This window comes from Excalfactoria chinensis, chromosome 4 (assembly GCF_039878825.1).
Source record: "Excalfactoria chinensis isolate bCotChi1 chromosome 4, bCotChi1.hap2, whole genome shotgun sequence".
Lineage (NCBI taxonomy): Eukaryota > Metazoa > Chordata > Aves > Galliformes > Phasianidae > Excalfactoria > Excalfactoria chinensis.
In genome coordinates, this window is record NC_092828.1 from 64094277 (window position 1) to 64120052 (window position 25776).

General features: G+C 37.3%; 1 protein-coding gene across 1 annotated transcript in view; it reads right to left on the reverse strand.

The window, feature by feature from the left end:
• Positions 1–25776, reverse strand: part of KLHL2 (kelch like family member 2) — a 58350-nt gene that overhangs the window by 15993 nt on the left and 16581 nt on the right. Inside the window, exon 5 of the mRNA XM_072334095.1 lies at positions 6387–6549. Coding sequence (XP_072190196.1) covers positions 6387–6549 — 163 coding nt within the window. The remainder of the gene's footprint in view (positions 1–6386; positions 6550–25776) is intronic.

The following is a 25776-nucleotide window of genomic DNA, read 5'->3' on the forward strand; positions in this document are numbered from 1 at the left end:
TACACAAGTGCTTGACCAGAAGGGCTGGTCCTCCTGGCTACTGGATTTAAATAACCTAGGTGGGCCACTGACATAGAATCTGATGCCTAGTGAGAGATCTGAAAATAGGAGACATATGACATAAATTACTTATTCTGCACCTTTTGTACCTTTTCCTGTGCAAAAAGTACATGTCTTGGTAACGAGAGAGATATTGTCCCTACTTTTGTATTTCCCAGTTATACAGGAAGAAATGTTGCATCTGAAGTCTGCAAAGGACACAGACATTTGTTGATTAATTCACAAAGACTACTTCACTCATCTATATACCCACAGTTAAACATTCCCCTGGCTGATCTCTTTTCAATAAATGGAATAAATACAAAAGCAAAGGACTGCTGAAATTTCCTCAGATTCAAAACCTTTCATAAAGACAAAAAAAAAGTCTGTAACTCATCTACTTTGTTTTATAGCAATGTCTGTTCCCAGCGCTTGTCTCAACATATTGAAAACTGCCTACATTCCTTTCAATTAGCATCAGGCTTCAATCATTTAGCAACATCTTTGTATTCCAGCAGTCAATGATACTTAATATGCATTTCCAAAAGAACTTTTCAATACATTGTACACTTCCAGAAATCTTTTCCCAATGGATCTTCCCACAGCTGCATTAACATGTGAAAAATATGGCTGGAACGTATCAGTGGCATAGGTTGCCACTGAAAAAAAAAGGAAAAAATCCTATTTTTCAGATCTTTGCATGACAGCAATCCAGCATCTATTCATGAAACCAAAGATTACCATCAAATATCTGAACTCTCTTTTGAAATCATTCTTTTGTGTCATAGGCCAACTATTTCTACTCTATTAAAAAATAAATCTGTTTTCTAAACTAAATGGAGTACTTGTGTCTTTCTGATGTGCTAATGCTACAAAACCAGCTGGAGCCTCCCAGAAACACACCTTCTTCCTGAGCTGATAACATTTACTTTATTTAATAGAGATGCGGAGCGTGGAGCTTGGAAATATCTAAGCCTTGCATTCACTTACAAGAACAATGATGATTTCTCAAGCATGTCTAAGAAGAATTAGTTTTTAACTTTTTTAGTTTTAATTATTACTTCCCAATGTCACATTTCTGACTTGTGATGGAAAGTTTTTTATTAAAAGGTATCACAAGGCACTGGCCAAGAGGAATCCAGACAGGCTTGTCCAGTTCAACTGGCAGGAGCTAAACACAGCAGAAACCAACTTTTAAAAATCTGCCGGTCTTGTTAATTTTATGCTTAAATAACTGCTTTTTAGAACACCATGAAACTCATAGCAGCCAAGGTAACAGAAGCATAGCAACAGACGTTGCTACTCAGAATAGAATTGTAAGGAAGATTCTGCTAAATACGTCCTTTAAATCTCACGAGTACAAACGTACACCAGAATAGTTTGCAGGAGACATGCATGCTTCCAGATCTAGTCAGGACTCTAAATCTTAGGCATACTACCAGAATACAGCATGCAGTGTACCACAGTTCACTACAATCTAGCAATCCATGCTTCACAACTCATGCTAAGATTCCCCATCCAAAGTTTCTCAGAATGATACTATGGCCAAACAGCTTCGATGTGTAAACCTGGTTATCAAAACCACTTTTGGCTAAAAGCATAAAAATGAAACAGTACAAAAAAGGAAGAACAGATACTTTCAGCATCAAGGACATGAGGTATTTTCTTCTGCTCCAGCATACCAGCTGCCTTGTAAGGTTGTCCAATTAGCTTTCCAGTTTATCTTAGGATCTCAGTTAGAAAATTTCATTGTAAGGGAAGCTCACTCCAAATAATTCGTATCAAGTGACCACTATTTTCAGATCTCTTGATAGGCATCTGATAATGATGCCTATATCTCCTAGATTATAGAAATCTAGTAGCAAGGTGGACCAGCCCCATCATGTAATTATGAAGCTCCAATTTTAATAAAATTTGGGATTTACTCACAAATTTCACTCTCAGGAAGAGTTTCAGTTTTCTAATAACTTTTGATCTACACTTACATCAATTTGTTTTTTATGTCACCATTGTCTATTAGCAGAAGTTATCCTTCTGGCTCTTTTTCTTCAATATTAAATGGCAAATATAACAAAATTAAACATCCAAATGCATTTTAGTTACTCTAAGCAGGACAATATTTTTGTCATTCTTTCAATTAAATAGTTCTTTTCTGTAATCTTGGAATGTCTGCTCCTGGGAGTTCAGCTGTCTCTGATTCTGAAATGACACAGCCACACGTATTTGGCTCAGACTTTATAAGAAAAAAAATTAAGTTGTGAGAAAGAGCCTTGAAGAAGAACACAGAGCCATTCAAGAACAGGAAAAGGTGCCATGATTCCAAGAAGTCAGTTAGATGCTTGAAAATTCAAGAGGAAGAACACTGACCTGAAAAGATATAAAATTGTACAAAAGAAATCTGGGGAATCAGAAGACAAATCCAGCAACAATGATGATCAGCCCATTCCAAGGAGAAATGGAGGCCAGCCCTTCTTGCCTAAGTGCTTTCATCAGTAGTGGCAAGTCCCAAATGGGATCAATAAATAGAACAAATAGTTTCCTGATCCTCTTCTGTTGTCTATACTCTGCTTGCAGTGTCTCTCTACCACAGCAAGGGACATCTAAACAACATCTTCCTTCAGAGGGAAGACTATAATCTGTGCACAGTACAGATGCTATCAAATGCATTTAACAGATACTGTACTTAGTCTTGCCAATGTCTTAGATTTCTAGAAATTGATTTCCATAAATATCAACCGCAACTACTAAGCTGAACAAAGATAGTTTAAAAGTGAAGTTGTTTAGATGTTAAGGCACAATCGGAATAGAAGTTGGAAAAAAAGAAATTCAGATGAAAAATTAAGCAATCATTATATGGAAATGTGTTTGCTAAAAGAATTAGCTACCTAAGCTACATCTAATACATGCAAGCTTTGCTCTCTGTTGCATAAAAGATCAGAAATATGACAGCCTTTAGGAGCTGACAAGGCATCACTAAAAGGCAGAAAATATTTAATTAAAACCTTTTGCATAATACTCTAAATACAGTTATCACGGAGAGCACTGGCATTCATTTACATTTGAACTTTTCCCCTAAAGCATGCATTACAAAAGCTAGTTCTTTTAAAACCAATCTGAACAGCTCTTTAATTGTTTTTTGTTGTTATTATTGCTGCTGGTTTGTTTTTTAATTGATATGTAAATGGTTTCTGTACAATTTCATAATGTTGCAATAATGAAATACTACTGAGCAAAGTCGCTTTGTATAGTTGTTTCACACAAGACAACAAGCAACGATTCTTTTAATGGACACCTAGACATAGGAGTTTGCTGCATTTGTTTCTTCCTCAAATATCTATTCTTGATAGAGGAACTACAATCTACTAACTCTGAGGGGGAAGAAAGAAGAATACTTTGAAAACAGATACACTTGGAAGGAAAGCAACTGAAAACATCCATGAAAATCTTTCTGAGGTCTGAAATTACTCATGGCAATAAAAAGTCTACTATTTGGACCTAGACATGAAATAAGCAGTAAGGGCTCTATTTCAGGAAGATCTTCAGTTTTAACATTATTGACAATTAGTACAGGGTTAACTTGCCATTATGCACTTTATACAAGCTATGAAAATAAAAAATGTTTTTTTCCTGCAGAATTCGCAGGATGTTTCATTTTTTATTCTCTTTTTTGTACTGCTCTCAAGCTGAGCCCAGCAGAACACAAGGAATTAACAAAGACAAGGCAGAGAGTGCCAGGCAATGAAGAAGCTCACATCCCAACCACACACATCATATTTATTCTTAGGAACAGAGCATGCATTGCTTTAAAATCATGACAGGTCCAGTGAAGCTACAGTAGGAATGTAGCTGACAGCTCATGGCATGGTCCAGAAGGACTCCAAGAATACGATGACAAAAATGGAAGCACATATGAGGAGAAATTTCTGGAGGAATCAGACAGAAACAAAGGAGTAAAGTACAGGAGAGTGTGTTGTATTGGATAATCCAAGGATGAAAGACCAAGATTTAATCTGAGGAAAAAAAAAAGGAGGGGCTGAGAACGGAGGAGACTTGAGAATACTGCAAAATTAGCAAAGTAAGCTGGGTAGACAGAGAAGAGGAAGTTGAAGCGGATGTTGATTTACACTGCAACAGAACGGAGATTCAACAAAGAACAAATTTGGTGGGGAGTGTAGAAACAAAACAGAGAAATAATCAGCACAGCAGTTGAAAGAAACTGCAGAGGAGAGTTCAAGTTTGCAAAATTCAACAACTAGGAAAACGCTGAAATCACTAGTAACAGAAGGAGACAGAGGGAAGGGAAAGATATTTAGGTGAAAAGCAGTTGAATTTTGCTGACCCTTAAGTAACTTAAATGAAACATCCAGAAAGACAATGAAAGGACAAAAAAAGATCCATGACTGGACACATAGTGGAAGTTGCATGTAAAGAAGAGTACCTGAGAATCTCTCTCAACTTCTGACAACCCATGATTTCTGAATTTGTACTATATTCTAAAATAAGTTTGTCCTGTTCTTCAAATATTTGCTACCGTAGCTACAATCTAATTATACTAATTTGCTGGTTACTAAGTTTAAACTCTATAGAAAGCAGGCTTTTTGCTTCACCATGAAAAACTTGCATTAAAAAGTAAGTAAGTGTAATTCTTCAGTCTTTACCTAAACATCAAGACCCCAAAGCATTCAACACACAAAAGATAGTAAAATAATTGCTATTTGGACAAATTAAAGCATTAGATCTAGTCAGTGGTATGCTACAAACTTGTTGCTTTGTGCAAAGCTTATACAAGTAGATAAGTTTATGCTTTAGTCATCTACATTTAGCAACCTATCTTGGCATCAAAAGCAGTCAAAGTAATCCAGGTGTACAAGATTATGTTACTAGTTACCGATTTGGTAATACTTTCTATTTCTAACAACAGATAAAGTTTTATGAAAACCGGAGGGCCTCTAGCCTTTATGGAATCATAGAAATGCAAGCTAGCAAATCATTTTGTGCATGCAGGTGTGATTTAGATCAATCTAAATCATTAGTTCATCTGATCAGTTGAAGTTGCCCAACACTGGAAAGCCCCAAATTCCATAGACAGCTTGAACAACTTGCATTACTTTTACAGTTAACTTTTTCTTAACATGTGAAACTACCTTAAAAACGCTTCAAAAATAAAGCCTTTTTTTTTTCCATGCATAAGATGATGTGTTCCTTTTCATCATCCTGGAATTTTATAGTTTCTTGACCTAATCAACTCCTCTCCCTCAGTCTGTCTCCTTAATGCATCCTTGTTAGACTGCATTTGATTCGCTTCAGCCTGCTTGGGTCTGCCTTAAAGTACAGCTCATCATTTTCCACCTGAGGCCTCATTAGCAAAAGGGAATAATTACTCTCCCTTACCTCTGCAATAGTGCTACTGCTAGTTCACCAAAAAATCAGAATTGCCTTCTTTTTAAATTCACAGCAGCAAGTAAAATAAGAACCTAATTTTGAAAATGTCAAGACCTGATGAGCCAGTCTACTTGCAGATATGAACAGTCTATGATGACAATATACTTTTACCAATAAAATTAAGAATTGTATAAAGATTTTTCAGTAAAGAATGAGAAATAATGACAAGTGCTCTCTAAAGGAAAGTAAAAAATGGAATACTAAAATATTTTGTTGTTTGAGCAACATGCTTAATTAGAAGACATACCTCTGTCTACTTGGTGTCATAACAAAAAGAATGATACTACATATACCCTTTACAGAAGAAAATTGGAAATCTTGAGCTTGATGAGTAAGATTTTCAGAAAACAAATTACCAGACACAATAATCACATGGTACGTTTCTTGCCTTACTCCTTAGCCAGTTCTGTATAGATACAGATAACTTCTGTATCTATATACAGATCTATATACTGTATAGACTACAGATAACTTCCCCACGTGCTCTCATGTTTCTTCATCTTCATGACCAACAGCCTTGACAACTGTAGACAAGACCTCATCTCTTAGCAGTTGCTCTTCTAAACCAGAGTTTTAATTCTTTTTTCTACACTCTTCCTTTGAGTCATGGTGCAAAATACTTCAAGCAGTGAGCTAGATTATTTCTGGATTAGAAGTTTCATGGACCTGGTAGGCCATGAAAATACTGCCCCTTGGTACTTATAATAACTGTGTTATAGACTAAAGTTTATTTCTGACAGATGTTCATACAAAAAGCAGTCTTCTTCAGAAAACTTATCTCTGAAATATTCTGGATAAAATTCAGTTTCCCTTAGGCAAGTGTGAGTGGTTAAATATGAAATCCATGAGCATGTACGCATCTCCATGCAAATATCAAGCTGCACTCTATGCTAATGTTAACTTGCCTGCATATGTGTTGGCCTTGTTCAATAGATCCGCGCATGCGTGCATGTCAGCAAAAGCACGAATTCCCAAGCAGTTGACAGGATGAAGCTGGGATTCCAAAAATTCACAGCAAGTCCTTTTCACATCCTGCAGTTGCAAGAGACCGGCTGCTGGAAGCAGCACCTGTAAGAAGTAATAGGTGGTTAATATTCAGTTCAGTTCTGACTTTACACAGGAGGATTTATCAACAGCAATAAAAAAAAAAAACACAAGCCAAACTACTAATAAAAAAATAAAGGAAAACTTCAGAACTACTGGACTGAAGAACTCAAAACCCAGTATTTATCTCACTTTTCTGCAAATGCCACTTAACATTTAAAGTCACAAGAAATATCTCTACCACTGAGAAATCATTCCATAGATTATAATTCTCACACATCAACTCTTCCCAATAGTTATTCACAAGTTTCCAACACTCCACAATTGTATCTCATCTCCAACTCTTCAAACACCAGATACTGCTTTAAATCAGAACATGTAAAACTTATTTGCCAACGAGCTTCCATGGACATTGTTCATTTTTTTAAAGAATCAACAATAAGCATATGTACACAACACTTTCCAGTATGGATTCAGTACAGTTTCCAAAGAAGACTGTGACTTGCCTTGAAAGAATAAGAGTTCCAGGAGTTTATAATTCAATACAAATCCATACCACACTGATATAAATGAGATCTGTCTCTCAAATTTCTCAAAGAAAGCAAAAAAGAAGGGAAGAATTTCAAAAAACAGTTATGCTAAATAATGTTAGCTTCCATCTTTAGTGGAAAACAAGAAAGAACTTAGCACAAAAGTCTTGAAACTTTCTACTTTACATATGAAGAAAACATATTATAGAGCTGCATCGATAACAAGCAAAATACTGGCTGCAGCACCCCTGTTAATTTTTACTTTTTAAAACAACTGCTTGGGTAGAATTAAAAAAGTCAGGCAAGAAGACAACAGGAAGAACAAGAAAGCTGCAAGAGCAGAGTAAAGGGACCTATGTGGCTCTTTGTTTGTGAAAACTGCTAAATATGCTTAAATTATTGCTCTTGAGAAGAAGTTTCAATCTTCTAACTCTTTGCAGAATCAAATCAGATATTTGCCCGTAATATCTGTAAACATCTACCTACTTAACTTCTAAGATTTACTTTTTGTATTGTTCTTTTGAAACTAAAGATTACGACTCAAACAAAAAAGAACAAAAAGGACTTTGTGTAGTAGTCTCCTAACTGAGTTTTATGTTTTCTGGCTGTTCCATATAGGAAGCCTGTTTGAAAATCATGATTCTGCTCCACAAGATAATCCTCGCCTCTACAGCCAAATGTGTAAAACAAAGAATAGCAAGATACATAACAAAAATGAAGGATCACATCTCTTAAAAATAAGAGTGCTTCAGATATTAACTGTTAACGAAAGAAATGAAGGAGACAAATGTGTGACTACAGTAAGATACATAAACCACTACCAAGCAAAATAACTTATAGTTAATTTAAGCCTTCAACATTTCTTGAAAATATTACATAAACTAACAAAATAAATGGAGCTGTGTGTAATAGTTAGGAACAAGTATTGGGTAAAGTCATACAACTCAAAAATAAATTCAGTTAAGCTTAAAGTCTATTAATGACAAAGTTAAAAATGAGGCTACTGGACTATTTTATTAGCATATATATTAATGAAAATGTGAATATAATAACTCTAGTAATAGATAGTGCTTTTCCAGAACTACAGTATGATTGGTTACAACAGTGAGTGGATAATTCATTTGATAATGAATTCTAGAATAAATTATGATCATAACATTGCATACCAAAAGTCAGGGCAAGAAATCTAATGCAAGTATTTATTTACATAAGTTATTTCAATGAAACAAACATTTCCCATGTGCTTACAAATTCAGTAATTCATACCATCCTAGATAATTTCAACTGGGTTATTGTAAGGTAGAATGATACAAAGATGATAACAGATACTCAAAAGGTTACTTATAAGGAAAAACTCACTGGTATGGATGCCTTTGCTGGGAAGTGCTGAGGCAATCTCCAAAGGGGAGCAATCTCCAAGAAAGATGCTGCTTTAGTGGTGGTCAGCCCTTAAATGAGGTCTAGAGGTGGAGTCAAGCTCACCCCTTCCGGGAGCACAGCTAAATTACTCTCACCTGTGCTCCCACAGCTGACCCAACACTTGCCTCAGCTGATTAATCAGAGGTTCAGGCTGTGATTACCAGTTTCCCATACAGTTATTGATACAATTGAGCAAATAACTCATAGAATCATTGACTTGGGTCATAAGGGACCTCCATAATCGACCTCCCATAAGGTCCCATAAGGGACCATAATCGACCTCCACATTTAATACTAGACCAGGCTACCCAGGGCCCCATCCAACATGGCTTTGAACACCTCCAAACTGGAGACTCTGGATAACTCCAAGAACCATTTCTGACATAAGATGGTTTAGCAGAAAAACGTGTAGAATTACCATCAAATCAGTAAAAGAAATAAAAAGATGAAATTTGAGAATGTTCTGCAGAGAAGAATTTAAGATCTACATGCACAGACTGAAAAGCTTGCTCTTATACATAAACAGCAAATAAACGTTACAAGAACCAAAAATTTGTCCTAATTATCTGAAATTTAAGTGAATTCTTAAATCATGGTAAACTGGGTTTGTAAAAATAAATATTTTAATACATTATTGTTATTAAGCAATCACTCATTGAAATGTAAATACACAGAGGTGTATTCCACTAAGTAAAAAGGAAAACACAGGCAAAATGCATCAAATTTATTCCACTGAAAGTAGAAGCTATGTTTTAGTTACTAGGCATCAAGAGCTATGAAAACATCTAGGTATCTCCATTGGCACCTACAGAGCTCAGCCTGAGAGCTAGAACTACCCACATTAAGGATAGTTTTATCGCAGGCAGGCTCATTCTGTTGAAACCAGGAACAAAATTACTTGGGGGGGGGGGGGGCAAAGAAATCAAAACAGCAAACAATGACACTCTTCTTCAGCCCTTTAAAAACCTATTAAAATTTCAATTTGGATTAAACTCAACTACTGCTGCCTCTGAAGAGGTAGGTACGCTTCAGATTTACTTCCTTAAATAGTCAGTAGGAGGTACCCCTAACTCTGCTCTAACAGAGAAAAATTGCTTAGTATGCATAATGTTTTGGAGTGCAAGAAATATAAAACATTTCCAAATTCAAAGGAAAAAAAAATCCTCATTGTGGTAGCTGTTGTTTTTACAGTGAGAGAAACTGAACAGATTGTTTCAGAAGGCAACTAGGAAATTATGTATTTTCTTCTTTGTGCCAAAGTAACGGTGATGAATTTTGGAATTGCTGCTAGATTTGATAAGAGCACGTTATTTAGCCCTTACAAGCCTCTGAAGGCTATTTCCTGGTTATCTTCTTATTCTCCTTTCTATAGTTTGGCTATGGAAATAGAAGCCTCACACCTTCCCAACACCTTTGAGGCAACAAGGGCAGTGACCGAGTACTGTAAGGTCACCCATGTAGTCAGAAGGGATCCATTTACAGCCTTAAACTTTGGTACCTGTTTTCTCTGGAATAGATTTGAGCCCTTCAGATAACTCAGCTAGGTCATCAACCTGCTACTGAGGTGGTTGCCCTCTCTTGCAACCCCTATAGACACAAGCCAGAAGTATGATGCGGGCTGACTGTACTACCATTGCCTGCAGCTCCTCTCCCTCTTCTTTTTCCAGCTCACCATCACACAGCTGGGCATTCTTAGTTTATGTTACCAAAATACACATCTGCTCAGCTCTGAGATAAGGAGCAGCTAGTACAGTCAGATTTCCATCTAGTTATTTGTGACCTATCAGTTCACAAGGAACGTGTTTACAAGTCTCAAAGAGATACAGTATGGCATGAATGAGTAACCAACAAACTTCTTGCAATGGAAGAAGGCTCAGAGGAGATGGGCAAGGGTGATAACCTCATGGAAGAATGCAAGGCACGACCACCCTGTTAATAATAAGTGTTAAGCTAACTGAACCTATCTCAATACCAGCAAGGGTAACCTTTGTTTGAGATACAGCTGCATCAGTAGGTCACCAAGTTGTTTGAACAGGCTTCCCTGAGATAATTAGCTGAGCGGTGCCTTCCCAGCCAGCCAGAGCAGCAGGGCAGTGGAGAAACATATGCAGTTCAGTCCAAAAAAAAAAAGCATAAAATCTAAACAGCCAACAAAAAGGACCTCAGGAGAGAGTAACAGACTTGAGCTGGCTTTAACTCTCATATTCCTTCCTGGTGACAAGGTATATCCATCGTGCTGTGGATGAGCACATGGAGACTCAGTGATGGGAATCAAATCTGTACAGTGAACCAAGCGTGCACTGCAATTGCAACATCAGGCTTCTGTTGTTATTTCAGTATACTGCTGTCTCTCTTCTAAATCCAAATGCAGAACTATGCAGCAGCAAGTATCCTCACATAAAGAAATTTGATATTAAATTCTAAATCCTCCTCATATGGACTATCTTAAAGCAACACAGTCAGAAAGTACCGAACTGACAGCATTCTACAACACTGTGAAGACACAGCAAACAAGGGAGTTCATATCTAAAAACCTGCTAGATGAACCTACAGGCATCCCTTCACATTATTTCCACTCCAAAATATTCAGTGCTGTATTTCATTCCACACAGCCCCTCACTCTAACCAAGGTCACAAACACAGGTTGGTGCCACTTGATGCAACACAAGCATCAAGCATTGTAACTGCCCTGCTAGTTGACAACAGAGGAAAACTTGTTACTGGAACAAGTCCAGAAAGGGTCATCGAGACAATTGTGGGACTGGAATATGTGGTATTACAACGTGAGGCTCTGAATTTGCTCAGCCATGAGGTGAGGGGGAGACCTCACTGCTGTCTGCCACTATCTAATGGGAGGACAGGGTCAGACTGCTCTTGAAGCTGCACAGCAACAGGACAAAAAATAACACACAGGTGAGAATGGAGGAAAAATCTGTCTGGAAGAAAATAAATGTTAGGTTTTGTTTGCTGTTTAGACTTCATTTTTTTTAAACCATGAGGGTGGTTACATGCTGGAACAAGTCACCCCAGCAAGCTGCATAATCTCCATCCTCATACTCACAATTCAGTAGGCAAATTCTTCTGCAACTTGCTTCAACTGCATCTGCTTTTTAAAAAAGTCCAGTGCAAAGTAAAATTTAAATTGATTAAAGTCTTCCACCTGGGGATTTAAAACCATTTGATACAGTAAAGGAGCTTTGTTTCAACTCATGCTATTATCCCTTGTTTTCATCATCTTCATCTTTGTACTACTAGATTTCCTGACAAGTTGTATCACCTGCAGTATGAAAATATTTAAGTCAATATAGTTATCACTATTCTTAGTTTTCTTGGAGTTTCTTTAAAATGTAATCAATTCTTGCCTAAGTACAGATTGATACACGCCACCAATAACATATTTGTAAACAAGGAAAGGTTTTGAGAACCTTCTGCAGATTTTGAGAACAAGATCACATAGCATGAACAAAGAATTACTCAGATACAGCTTTATGCATGAATAAGCCAATGAAAATCAATGCAGACTATGCCAAGAGAAATGAATAGTGTGCTGTCTAAAATAGAAAAATGACACTATTTTTAAATCACATGCAAGGGAAAAAATGTATCAGTAACACGAAGAAAGAACCTAGCCTAGTATAGCAGAGATGTGAGGAAACTAAACACAGTGTGACAAAAAAGCACCCAAGACGCTGAGCTACATCCTTGCTCATTGTAGATATTCCAAACTTTCAGTTTTGACATTAAAATTGAATCAATTTCACAGAACAGCAGCTATATTAATATAAGTCATTAAAAAAAAGATCTTGAGGAAATACAATAATATGTAACCTCTATCTAAATAATTATTTCAAAGTAATTCTTAACATGCCGTCATATTGCTATGCCATATGCCATATTGCTATGGCACAAGGAAGAAAGAAATGAACAGAGTGGCCTAAGATCATTTGAATACAATATATATATTTTTTTTAATTCCCATCTAAGTGTATCTTTGCTATAAATAAAACTGCTTTGTAACTAAAGTTCAGCCTTAATTCTAACAAAATACTCTGCGTTGCTCTGAAATCATGCTGTTTGAGAGTACGCATATAAAACCACTAAAATGGATACAAACATTTTAACACTTGCATCTATGGGAAAAAAAAAAACAACAGAATTTTGACAAATTTGACTTTACGAGGCTAAGATGTACAAGTTGAACATACTGTTCCTATGTGAAATACACTCTAATAAGATGCTGTACTGGATTTTACAGTGTGCATGAGTTACAACATGATACCACACATCTTATTAAATGTAGCTTTTGGCTGTCTTCAGTCCTTGATTTTATAGGCTATTGCGTGCTGTTATAAAAGCCCAGCAAAATAACAAATACAGTGGATGGCAGTTTTATAGCATCAAATAAATGAATCAAAGTGCAAAAAGAGATGCAGTCCTGTTGCTTTTCATTTCCTTAGCACTACCTACACGTTGGCAGAGCACTTTCAGTTGAGAACAGGCAAACAACCACAATAACAACATTTTGAATGACTAAGAAATGATCTATAAAAACACTAAGGAGTTCCCAACTAATAAGTGGTGTCAGAGATTAAGTTATATAAGGTAAAAGTAACTGGTTTACATGTTTGCTTTTTAACTAATGTTGCAATCTCTAAGAATCCATAAGAGTTACAATCACATGCAGTTTATTGGAAGGAACTGATCTGCTCAAAAACTGGCATTAGAAGAGATATCACATTAGAATAGTCTGAATGAAATTATAATTACTAGTTAAAGGATTCCAGGAGAAGGTTCTTGTTTCATTGTTTTCTTGTGCTTTGAGTGTTTGGGTTTTTTGTTTGTTTGTTTTTGGGGTTCTTTTAAGGTAGACAGATGTGGAAGTTTTGGGATGGATTTGAGAGGATGGTATGTATGGGTTGCAAAGTGTGGAAATCATTCACAAAGCAGACACAGGAACAGAAGGCTCACTTGAGTCAAAGTACTATAATTAACAGTACCTGTCTGGCCTACAATGGAGAATCGTGCTTCCTTGTTGAACATGAGGATTTTCATACACCTTCTCTGTCAGAACTGTGTCCTAACCACCATGAAGCAGAATCGTTTTGGCTTAACAAAACCTGATGGTTATTTCTGTTAGCAACAACGAGCTTTCATATCCTCAGCTTCTGTTAAAGTTTCTCAAAATAGAATAGCAACATTATTTCACTTGAAGTGAAACATTCTTGAACCTAAAATATTTTTAGTTAGAACTTTAGGTTTTTCTTTCAGTGAGAAAAATACCACACGATTTGATTCAATAGAAATATGATTTAAGTTTGGTCACTGAATTTAAGTATATGCACAGCAAGTAATCTAAAACAACAGCTCAATAATTCATCATACTGTAATTCAGTGCTTAAAAGATGATACAGATGCATTAAGACAACTACATACTTTCTTAGCAACAGGTAAACTTAACTGAGACTGACTACAGTCAACAAAGCCAGCTGCTGCTGACACTGTCATTCAGGAACTACTCATTTATTCTCTAACTGTGGGAGCTGAAGTGTTAAGCCAGTCAAATAAAACACAGAGATTCCCTGTAGAATGACTTAAAAAGCTGAAAAAAAATAAGTAGGCAGGATAGCATAACTTACTCTGTGTGATGCATGCAGTCTATGTAGTCATCTTTCTGCAAAGGCTGACCCACAAAGGATCACTGCATCAGCTGATGCTTTTAGGTAATGTGCTTAATCTATAGGATTCAACCATAACATCTCACCTTCAGAATCAGACCCCACTGACAAATACACCGAGTTTGGTTATAAAGATCACTGTAACATTTTAAAAATATTCCCCAATTATAGGCATACATTCATTTTTCATTACAGACTGACTGACTTGTAACAAGGATTTTTCTCCTAATATAACAGTATTTGCTGGCAGCCTTGAAAGGGAGGAATTGAAACACCATTTCCAAACCATAAAGCCTGTGCTGAAAATAAAAAGCAATGTAACAGAGACAGTAGATTATGAGCTTCTGCCATCTCTGTCATCCCATTCTCTGCTTCAGAAGATGTATCTATACCAATTTTTCTATTAATAGAAAACTAGGGAACTAAGAACAACAGAAATAGCGTGAAGTAGAAATATTTTGTACACATAGTTCTTATCCCCAGAATAAAAACTGAGACAAGATCAACAAGTAACGTGCAATAAATGGCTCTTCAGTAGACTCAAAGTGTTTGATTACAATGAGCTTTTAGCATAACAGTATGTTATACACATATATATGTGTGTGTGTGTGTGCATGTATATATATAATGTTTCTATATTTTATTGAGAAAAATCTTTTACTCATCACTTTACTCATAAGCACCTTGAATTTCACAGAGAGGTAAATGAGCACACATACTCTCATTTGCATAGAACACTAAAAATAGGCAAATACTATCTATAATTCAAGTTGGCAAGGACCATCTTTCAAGTAAAGTATCAGGTGACTTAATTATCATACATAGGAATAGAAACATGGGTGCCTATGGCAAAAGTCATGGCTGAGATGAAAGAACTTGACAGAGGAGAATCTAATACAGTCTAGGAACCTGACAATTTCAAAGATCATAGACGCAGAACAGTTGGACAAGCTGAGAAGGCAGCTTACATACAGAAGTTCTTATTCACTAATGTCTAGTTGAAGGGCAAGCTCATGTTAGAGAGGCAAAATGAAGGCACCAAGGTTTAAGAAACAGAAAACTTCGGATCTCAGTCCTGACTGCTACAGACTTACCTGGTTATTATGTTTCCCACTCTCTCCCTGCCCCTCCTTTTGGGCCACACCAAACTTGCAGCTTGTCATAACTCCTATCACAACAGAATCCCAATCCTATCTGTCCATAAAACAGAGTTAAAAATATTTTCCAGGCTAACCTAAAACTTTACAGTTCTGCAGCTCAACATATGTTCAAAATGGATAAAATCTCTGTCTCAAGAAGAAAAAGCAAGGCATCTCTCCCAAGTCAACTGCGTGGAAAAAAAAATATATCTATATATATGTTTCCTTTCTGCATGCTCTTCTATTTGCATGTTCTTCCCACCCTACTTTTTATGACATTTTTAGAATGCTAACATCCTTCTGTTATAGAAGCTGGGCACTTTCAATCTGTTCTGAGACAAATCTTGCTTCGTGTCAATACTGAAAATATGGGATAACTCTATATTAGACCAAAACAATAGCCTAATCATCTCAGGTCATCTAGGAACATCCATCAGAGAAAGGTGCATGAGATCCCACAGTCTGTAGTAAATGAGCCACAAGGAGTATTTCCTTGAAACACCAGGAATTGTTTGTTCTTGAAGCACAAGGATTCATCTCACTTTTTAGAATATTTTAGAACTGGTACTTCTAGTTACAGTCAAACTTGAGAAAAAATGGTAGCAGTCAATGCTACACAGTTAAAGAAAATAAATGTACAGGAGTATAAAGGACAAGAGTCTGGTGTTTTCTGAGTTTGTAAGGATACAGAAGAAGACTCTGGTGGTGATGACAGCTCGTTGCTGGGTCTAGCACACAGGCTTCTGTTAAGATGAAATGGAAGATAAAAGGAGCAATCGTAAAATTTTGCCCTTAGAACTACTTTTGTCTACCTCTAGTGGAACCAGTCAGGGAATTCACCCACAGTTTCAGCCATAAAGGAAGCGAGTTTAGCAGTCCTCTCAAGACAGAATCTTTCAAAGTGCTCCTCCCTTCACTGATGTGTGGTTAAACTTGGTACTGACTGGGCTGAACCTTCAGAGCACTGCCAACATTCCGCATTCGCTCCTCTTCTCCCTTTCCAAGGAAAATAAAATGAGGAAGCCTAGGAGGAAGGAAAGTAAAATAGGCGAACTTAACCCAGAAATGGAGCAGCCATGCACTCAATTCAGGATATAAACCTTACTGGGTAAGAAGACCTGTTGTGGAACACTGTCCATTCAATGGTAACCCAAGATCCACAGCTAAGGTACATCTTTCTGAACTATCCAATAGACTAGAAAAGCACACTGCTCACATTCTGCATCCTAAACTGTTTCTCACATGCATTTTGCAGCAACAGACTCCATCCATTCACAGTCAAACATTTAGGCATGCACAGGGGTGTTTCTGAGCACTCTTCGTGTATCTTAAGGAACTCATCATCTCTCAGCCTAAGAACATAGACCGATCTGAATGTAATACGTTCTCCGTATTTCCACGGAAACTCAGCTATAAAACTAAAATAACACTACTTGATGGAGCACATTCTCAGCTACAAAACATTATTTTTCAACACAGTCACCACCATCAGCTATGCATTTTTACCATAGCAAACAAGAGCCTGCATACTTCTGACATGGTAGACCAATATAATAAGACAGGAGGCATTGTATATGGTGCAGTTCTTGTAAATAACTCATAATTTTACCATTAAAAAGGGTAAATGGAGTATTTAAAACAAATACAGTATTAGAGAAAAAACATCAAGTTGTCCTCTAGTTATCTCAGAGTCAATCTTAAAACAGGCCTGAATTACACGCCTTTCTTGAATGATAGATTTTCTATGCTTTTAACAGCTTTAAGTCATTCGCAGAATGGGCTCTTCCTGTCATATTTCAGTCTATCCAGCACAGTCTTACAGGTGGGAACAATGACTTATATACAGTCACATACACAAGCTACTACATCACTTTATGTACTCCTTTTTTAAAATCACAATGTCACAATTTTTCTGAAGTCACTTCAGTATATTGTTATATTCCATGAAAAGTTGTTAAAGTAGAACACAGCAATACATAGGGATATTTCAATTTTTTCTTTCTGTGAATATAGATACATAATACATATATGCACTAGATGTTCCAACATTTAACCCAGCCTGCCCTCATGCTACTGTTTATCTAGAAAGCAGGGAAATTCCCTGTTTTTGTCTGTTCTTGAAAAACACTTAAACTGGTTTATTATCTACATCTTTTTCTAAATAATAAAAACAAACCTATCCTTCTTTATATTATTACAACCATTTTGTTATAGTGAAAACCAACGTTGTCCCACGTAACATCTTGGTTGCCAAACTGGAGAAAAATGGATTTGACAGATAGACCTTCTAGCAGCCTTCCAGGACCTGAAGGGGCCTGTATATATACAGATAGAAAAACTGGGGAGGGACTTTTTAAGATGGGGAGGTAGTGACAGGATGAGGGGAGATGGTTTTAAACTGGAAAAGGGTTGATTTAGACTAGATATTAGGGAAAAGTTCTTTCCTGTGAGGGTTGTGGTGAGACACTGGAACAGGTTGCCCAGTGATATTCTAAATACCCCCTCCTTGGAAGCATTCAAGGCCAGGCTGGATGGGGCTGTGGGCAACCTGGTCTAGAGAGAGGTGTCCCTGCCTATAGCAAGATGTTGGAACTAGGTGATCTTAAACAGCCCTTACAACACAAACCATTTGATCATTCTATTTATTCCTATTTCTTCCTGTGCTCCCTAGGGATTTTTGATCTATTTATTGCTCATCACATGAGCAGTTTAAGAGGGACTACAACTAACTTGACTTTCAAAAGCCTTTGATACAGTTATTTCTGGACCACTCAAATAACTATAGGAGAGTTTTTAGGAGCAGTGCATGACTCAGATTGTAATACACACACAGTTTCAAACTCACATTACCTGTCACTAACAAAAAAACAAAAACAACCAACACCTTATTTCTTTAATACTTTTTAATACTCAGGCTCACTCAGGATCTTATTTACCAGAATCAGAACTGAAGCTGCAGTAAATAGACAGCTAAGAATATAAAAACTGTATACAATCTCGGCCACCTCATTTAAAAAAATTCTTCTCCTTATGAGTATGCAAGAATTACTTTTAGGTATATCTATAAAATCCCTAATGCCCTACTGATCTAATGTTCTTACTTATTCGCTCCAATAATTCCTCTTTTAACCTCCCTCTCTGTCCTTGATCTGTAAGAGCACGCACCTTGTAAAGTACTTGAGTATAAATGGGACTTTCTGCCTTAATTAGTTCTTGGCACCTTGCTCACTCATGGCTCTGGAAACCCACACGTTTTCTAAATCACTCATTAAAGAAACAATATGCAGGAAATGAACAGCTGTTATATTTAGAGCTGCAATGCTGAGCTAAAGTGTTTTATTCTTTTTATCATTTAAATTAAACATGCCCATTTAAATCCCACAGTGACTTCCCATTCACCTCCTACAGCAATCAGAATCACATGTTTATCAAAAACAGGAGTACAGATTAGTATCTCTTCCATGATATATTCCTGTCTCAACCCCACTTCTATCTCACCCCACCACCACCTCCTCCTCCACGAGTTTCTGATTCATTCCTTGATTCTTACTTAAAACCTCTCTGGTGAAGTCAAGCTACAAGCCTCGTCATATTCTCTACCCAGAAATTTCCGTTCCAAATAAGTAGAACCAAGTGTTTTGCATCCAGCCCTAAAAACACCTTCTGAAGTAAGAAGGAATTTGAGACATGGAGAATCTGTGATGCAGTGTGTAAGAGTTTAGCCTTTCTCCTGAAGAAATTCTAGGCTCTCTGCCTCCCCCCTAACAGACGCAGGCATTTGATAGTTCAAGATTCTTCTACACACCTAGAAAATTTTAATTCAAGACCTGTGTTATATGATCCAAATTGAAGATTCATCTTCATATCTCATACTGTGTTTCAGTTCTTTTTTTCCCCGACTTACTTCTCTTCAGCAGCTACAAACTGTGATAAGACAGCTCAAAAATCCATTCAGCTTTCTCTTCACTCTTCCAAGGTTCATGCCCTTCTGTCCACCTGTTTTGGCTGGAAAACACCAGTCAAATATGAATCAAGTAGAAGCGTGCCCAGCAGGTTGAGGGAAGTGATTCTGCCCCTCTACTCCGCTCTCATGAGAACCCACCTGCAGTATTGTGCCCAGTTATGGGGCCCTTGACACAAGAGGACTTATGGGAGCTGTTGGAGCAGGTCCATAGGAGGGCCATGAAGATGATCAGAGGGCTGGAGCTCCTCCCCAACAAGAAGAGGCTGAGAACACTAGGGTTCTTCAGTCTGAAGAAGAAAAGGCTCCAGAGGGACCTCACAGAGGCTTTCCAGTACCTGAAGGGGGCCTACAAGAAAGCTGGGGAGTGATTTTATAGATGGGTAGCTAGCAACAGGACAAAGGGAAAACTGGAAGAGGGTAGATCTAAACTAGATATTAGGAAGAAAATATTTACTGTGAGTGTGGAGAGACACTGGAACAGGTTGCCCAGAGAAGTTGTGGGTGCCCCTCCCTGAAGGCATTCAAAGCCAGGCTGGAAGGGGCTGTGAGCAACCTGGTGTAGTGGTAGGTGTTCCTGCCTATAGCAGGGGGCTGGAACTACAAGATCTTAAAGGGTCCTTCCAACCCAAACCATTCTATGACTCCATAAAGTGTCTCATAGACAACACAGAAACAGTAGGAAGGTATCTAGAGTAGAAAAGAATTCAGGAAAGCAAAAACAGGAGTATCTCAGGAAACAACATTTGCCATATTTGTGTAACGATTGCTTTTCCTGGTTTCTCATATACCTGCTATCATTTATTTCTGTCTCAACCAAAGCTAAAGCTGTCCAGAAAGAGCAGTTGCCCAACCACAAATTTCTTTTGCTCCTTATATCCCGGAACTTCACCCTGTCACTCTCAACTAATGAAACAAATGGAGGAGACAGTAAAATACATAGATAGATCTGAAAGTAATACCTCTTATTTATTTCCATGGAAACAACTAGAGATACAAGGAGTATAATGCTATTTGATAGAGCCAATTCTCAGCTACAAAACATTATTTTTCATCACAGTTGCTATCATTAGCCGTGTATGTTCACCAGTGATGAACAACAGCCTGCATGCTACACTCGTCAAAATCCGCATCGGCAGAGGTGACCCACTGCCACAGTCATCGCTGATTGAATACACCACCCATTGCCTCACTGCGCTCACATCCACTACTTTATCTCCACCAACGTTCACTAAGTGTTGATGAAAGTCAGTGGGTGCCACTCCTCCCACATGGAGGAATTCTATTCCACCGTGCTGTTTATGTTTACACGAGCACCGATTGTCTGCACTGACACGTGTATACATGTTGGTATGTGTCGGTGTATGTACCTACTAGAATTACACAATCTCACTACTGGCTGGGCCTCAGGGACAAGGAGCTGCAGCTGCCTTGAGTTTCAGGATACTGCATTTGCAGGCCCCCAGCACCTTCCTCATGCTAAGTACATGGTGCATCTCTACTAAGAATACTTACTTCACAAGTCAGAAAATGTCTTAGATGGGCATATTTAGTAGGCACATGAGCATGGAATACACATTCAGCCAAACCAAACACTCCAGTTTTGCAGTGTTAAGAAAGAGAAGCACAGAAAAGAGTTACAACATATAAACCACATCTATTTTGCATTACACAAAACTAATGAACATTGTGCATGAGAAATGAGACAGTTTCTATTTTGCACATACATAACAGCTAGTGTCATAAAAGATATGCCACGGGGGAAAATATGTACTCAAAAATACACAGTATTCAACACACATTTAAAAACTAATAGAACAAAATATTAAGGCTCCCTAAAAATCTCTTTGCTCAGTATTTTAGTCAGCAAAGACCACAGTCTTTTTATGCAAAGCTTACTCATTCAAAGCACAGTTTAATGAAGCTTGTATTGCTAATAAAATACACATGTAGAAAGATCACCTTTCTCTTTTTCCTTCACTCCTACATGCACTTTCTTGACATGCCGTCACATAAAAGCAAATGAAGAATGCGTTGTAAGATTTTTTCCACTGGAAAAAATCAGATCATTTACTGTTGCCTGACACATCTTATATTGCATACAAATTAAAGTAGCATGCCACTGTCTGTCCTCCAGCTAAGGCATACGCTAGTTTCACCCTCACATTATTAAAATCCTCAAAGCCACTGGCACAGATTAAAAAAGGGCGCAAGGGAAGGTCAAAAAAGGCAACCCAGACGGTTGCATGAGGCATAGCATATAAAATACATATAACAGCAAAATCCCGTGGTACTCTACTGTCACACTTTCAACACATGACCAAGACATTTAAAGAAACATACTATAAGACTGGTTAGTCTAACATTAAATTACTGGTCATTATAACTTAATGTTTCTGTTAAAAGGTTTTGTAATGAAACTCATATGTGCTTATATTTAAATACCTCTCTGCAGCATCAGCAATCCTTTAATGTTATCAGAACTTTCCAGGCATTAAAGAATAAAAGTGAAAGTCTGAATTATCATAAAGACAGTGGTTTCAACCTTCATTAGGGTTAACTGATTTCATAACTCAGCTTTAATCATGAAACCAGTAATTTAATAAAATATTTTAATGTGACAGATTTGGGTTACCATTCCATAAGTAACAAAAATTTCCAGAATTTAACAGAAATGCCATCACAGCCATGATAAAGATCAGCAGGAAGACCAAAAGCTTGTTTAGTTTTACCGCTCTATAAGATGATCCTATAAAGGAATTTTATCTTCTCCTAGAGCTTTAATAATACTTGTGTTAAGGAAATAAAATCACCAGCCACTGATAGCTTCTGAAACTCAATAGCTTTATTATATAAACTGCTTTAAAATAAAAACACTTTCAAGAATTAGTGCAATTGCCTGAAAACTGGAAGAAAAAAAATCATTTATGGATTCAAAGCTCTAGCTCTCCATGACACCAGTGTAAGAAATGAGGAACAGCATAAAAATATGGTTTCTAGGTTTCTAGATCAAACGACGCCCAGCACACACCCACTGGTGGAGGCTATGAAACATGAGGGAGCAGAACATCATGACAAGCTTTCTAACTTCTCCAGAACTAAACAGAATACCCATCTCTCATACCCAGGTTCAAGAGATAGCATCTCACTATCCTTATAAAGCATTGTAGGGGGTAGGGTTTCAAAATTTTGCAGAAATTATAATACAAGAGATTGTCAAAGAAATAATAGAGATGTAACATCAATTAAAAAGAATCAGTCCAGATATCCTGTTTCTTATTAATATCTTAACGTGTCAAAGTCAACAAATATCCTGAGTTGGAAGAGACCCATATGGAACACCAAGTCCAACTCCTGGACCTTCAACTTTCCTTTTCCTTTGTTCCAAAAAGGGTCTACCAAGGCCAAGGCCTGAGAACTTCATTAAAGGAGCAAGCAGGAAAGCTGGGTGAGTCTGCAATCTAGGACATGCCACAGTCTTAAAATGCCTTGGTGCTATTATTACAGAGGAAAAATGTTTTCTCTTGACATTCCTGAATTCAAGTAATTACACAGTGTTAATTACACATTTCTGACAACAGCTTTTCATCTAAAAAAGTAATACAATTGACACTTCTATTTAGTCTGTCAGAGCATAAACTGCTTCTGATAAACTGATGAGATACGACGTACCTGTACTTCATTCCTAAAAGTCATGTCGTGACAAATTATCTGCTATCTACAGGAATGCAGAGAAGTAATAAAAAGAGTGCAGGCATAAGGTTTAACACCTAGCCCTTCATATGGCAGCTAAAAAAAAATAAATAAAAATAAAAAAATCCCAGATATATTCTTGCAACAGGAACAGGTATTGCAAGTAGTTGCAGCATGCAGGATGATTATCAGATCCTTAACAGGTCAAAACATTGAAACAAGATTCCATTTGTGCCCATCTGAGGCACCACAATGCAGCACAGGGACCATTTCTGTCTGAGTGGTGCTGAGAAGTCACACAGTATGACAGTTTAACATTTCATGTTATTTAGCTCTATATGGAAAGAAAAAACCATTTTGAGAAAGAGCGTCAATTGTCATCAGAAAAATCTGTTCAAAATGTACATTCAATATCAGTTCAGAAAAACAAAACTATATGAACAGCTTGAAAGATAGTTGTACAGTTTTAATGAACATTTGGCCTAACAGTTTGTCTATAAAAATATGGGTTGTGCCAGGCTACTTAGCTGAGAGTTACTGGCAAATTAGATTTAACACAAAAAATACAGATTCGCAGATTTCAGCTCAAAAGGTGCTGTCAAAATCCTTATTGACTTCACACTAAAGTTAAAGCTATTATTATTAAAACCAAAAAATCTACAGCAAACTATTGACAAGAGTACAATATTTCTCCATCCTTCTTTTCACTGTTTTGGGCCAGCACAAGAAAAAACCCACAGTAAACACATTCACCACATAAAACTTTCTTTGGAAGGAAAAGAAGTATAACATACTCAATAGTGATAGCATTTCCTGACCTAACCTATAACTTCATTTTTCTTGACAACCATGCCAAGTTGAACAAGAAGTCTTAGAAAAAAAGCTCTCTGGCCCAGAATGAAGATGCTTACATAGCCCAAGATTTCGTTTCCCAGCACCTGCAGCTAAACAGTGAGAGTAAAAAGCCACAAGGTTGGCCACGCTCTGCTCTTGTTATCAAGCAAGTGGCTGTGTACATCTGGAAAGACTCCAAAATCAAGACAAAAAGGTTTTAAGGTGTCTCTGTCCTGGTGCTGTGGGGACACATAAGGAAAGCTGTATGAAGAACTGTGGGGAAAATCAGCCCTAGTTTAGAAGATATATCTAATAACTCAAACCTCACATTCAATTGATAAACATCATAGTAAGGAATTCTGTGGGAAGAGCAAGCACAGTCTGAAGTGTAGACTGGCTTGGGTTGGAAGGAATATTAAAGATCATCTAGTTTCATCCTCCCTGCTACAAGGCAGGATAGCCAAAGATAATTGGAAAGCACTGTCAACAAGCAATTGTGGTCAGTGAATGGAAGCAGAATGGAGTAAACAAAAAGTCTTTATCATACCAATAACCAGCCTGCAAATTTAAGGGATGTCAAATTTAACCAGCAGTACAGCAGTAACAGTCTTAACAAGTTACATGGATCTGCTTGTAGCCAGGAAAATTGCTATTGCTATCCATATTGTCTCAACACTTGCGCTGTCTAGTGTATGATATCCTATTTGGAAACTATTCTGACATTACAGTTAATTCAAGATAATTTTATCTCCAGAGGCACTGCATTTCAACAGAGTGTACAACAGGGTAGGTATTGGACCTGTGTTAATTATCTTTTAGTCTTTGTGTATTGGTTATGTCAAATAGGGATGCATTGGCCTAGATTAAGCCTGCCTAGCTCTACTTCTTTCCAACATAGTGCTTTTGCTTCATCTGTTTCCCTTGCTCTGATAATCAAAAGCTCCTTGAAGAAGAGGTGGCTAGAGAAACATACCTGCAAAGACACCAAGATCAAACTCATTCCCTTCCTGTACATCTCAGGTTCCTGAATCAAGTGTAGCGCCTCTTTTCCAGGCATATCTATAATTTGCTCTCTATTGGAAAAAAGCCCAGAACCTGTGGAAGAACTTTCAGCCTTCCTTTGACTCAAAGCAATTATATATATACAATGATAGATTTAAATTAGAACCTAGCTTACGGTAAGATTCAGTGAAACCTTCACAGCATTCAGTTTGGTTGAACAAATATTCCTTTCGTCTCTCCTATCCCCTTACGCAGCAAAAGGCATAGTTCCAGAACACAGAATTCACGTCTCTGTTCAAGTACTTAAATGAACTCTCTCCTCTTGTGATACCCAATCATGAGTTTGTACAGGACAATCAGTCTTCAGTTCAAAAAAGGAGAAGTCTACGCTATCTAAACTGGAAAATGTATGAGTTCATAAAGAAAACCAAATACAACCTTCTGAAAGGAAATGGATATCTTTTCATCCAGTAAGAGAAAAAGAGATGCTCTGGAGCATTCAAAGAGTATAACTTAATGGCAGGCTTTTAAAATTCTCAAAAAGCAGTCAGAGTTTGGTATTTAAAACAAATTTAGTTTCCAGAAACGTGCAGTATTTGTTTTATGCTCTTCATACATCATACTGCTGCTAAGATACATAAAGACAGGCAGTTTAATCACCAATTTGTATAAACAAAATACACCATTTGAGGATAAAGCTTGGTTAAGTATCAAAATATTCCCCAAAGTATTCTGGCTCCAAGCTCAAACACAAGCAATACAAATAATTTGATCATTAAGTGCTCACACACATTAATGTGAGTCTTATAGACTCACTTATACCAAGTTATTTTATATTTTCTTCAAGCTAAAAGCAAAAACAGTTGTTACTGTTCAACTGATATGCAGTAATTTGTTGAGGTGGCAATCCCATTACAATTAAGTGGCCCAGAGAAGCCGTGGATGTGCCATCCCTGTAGGCATTCAAGGCCAGGTTGCATGAGGCCCTGAGCAGCCTA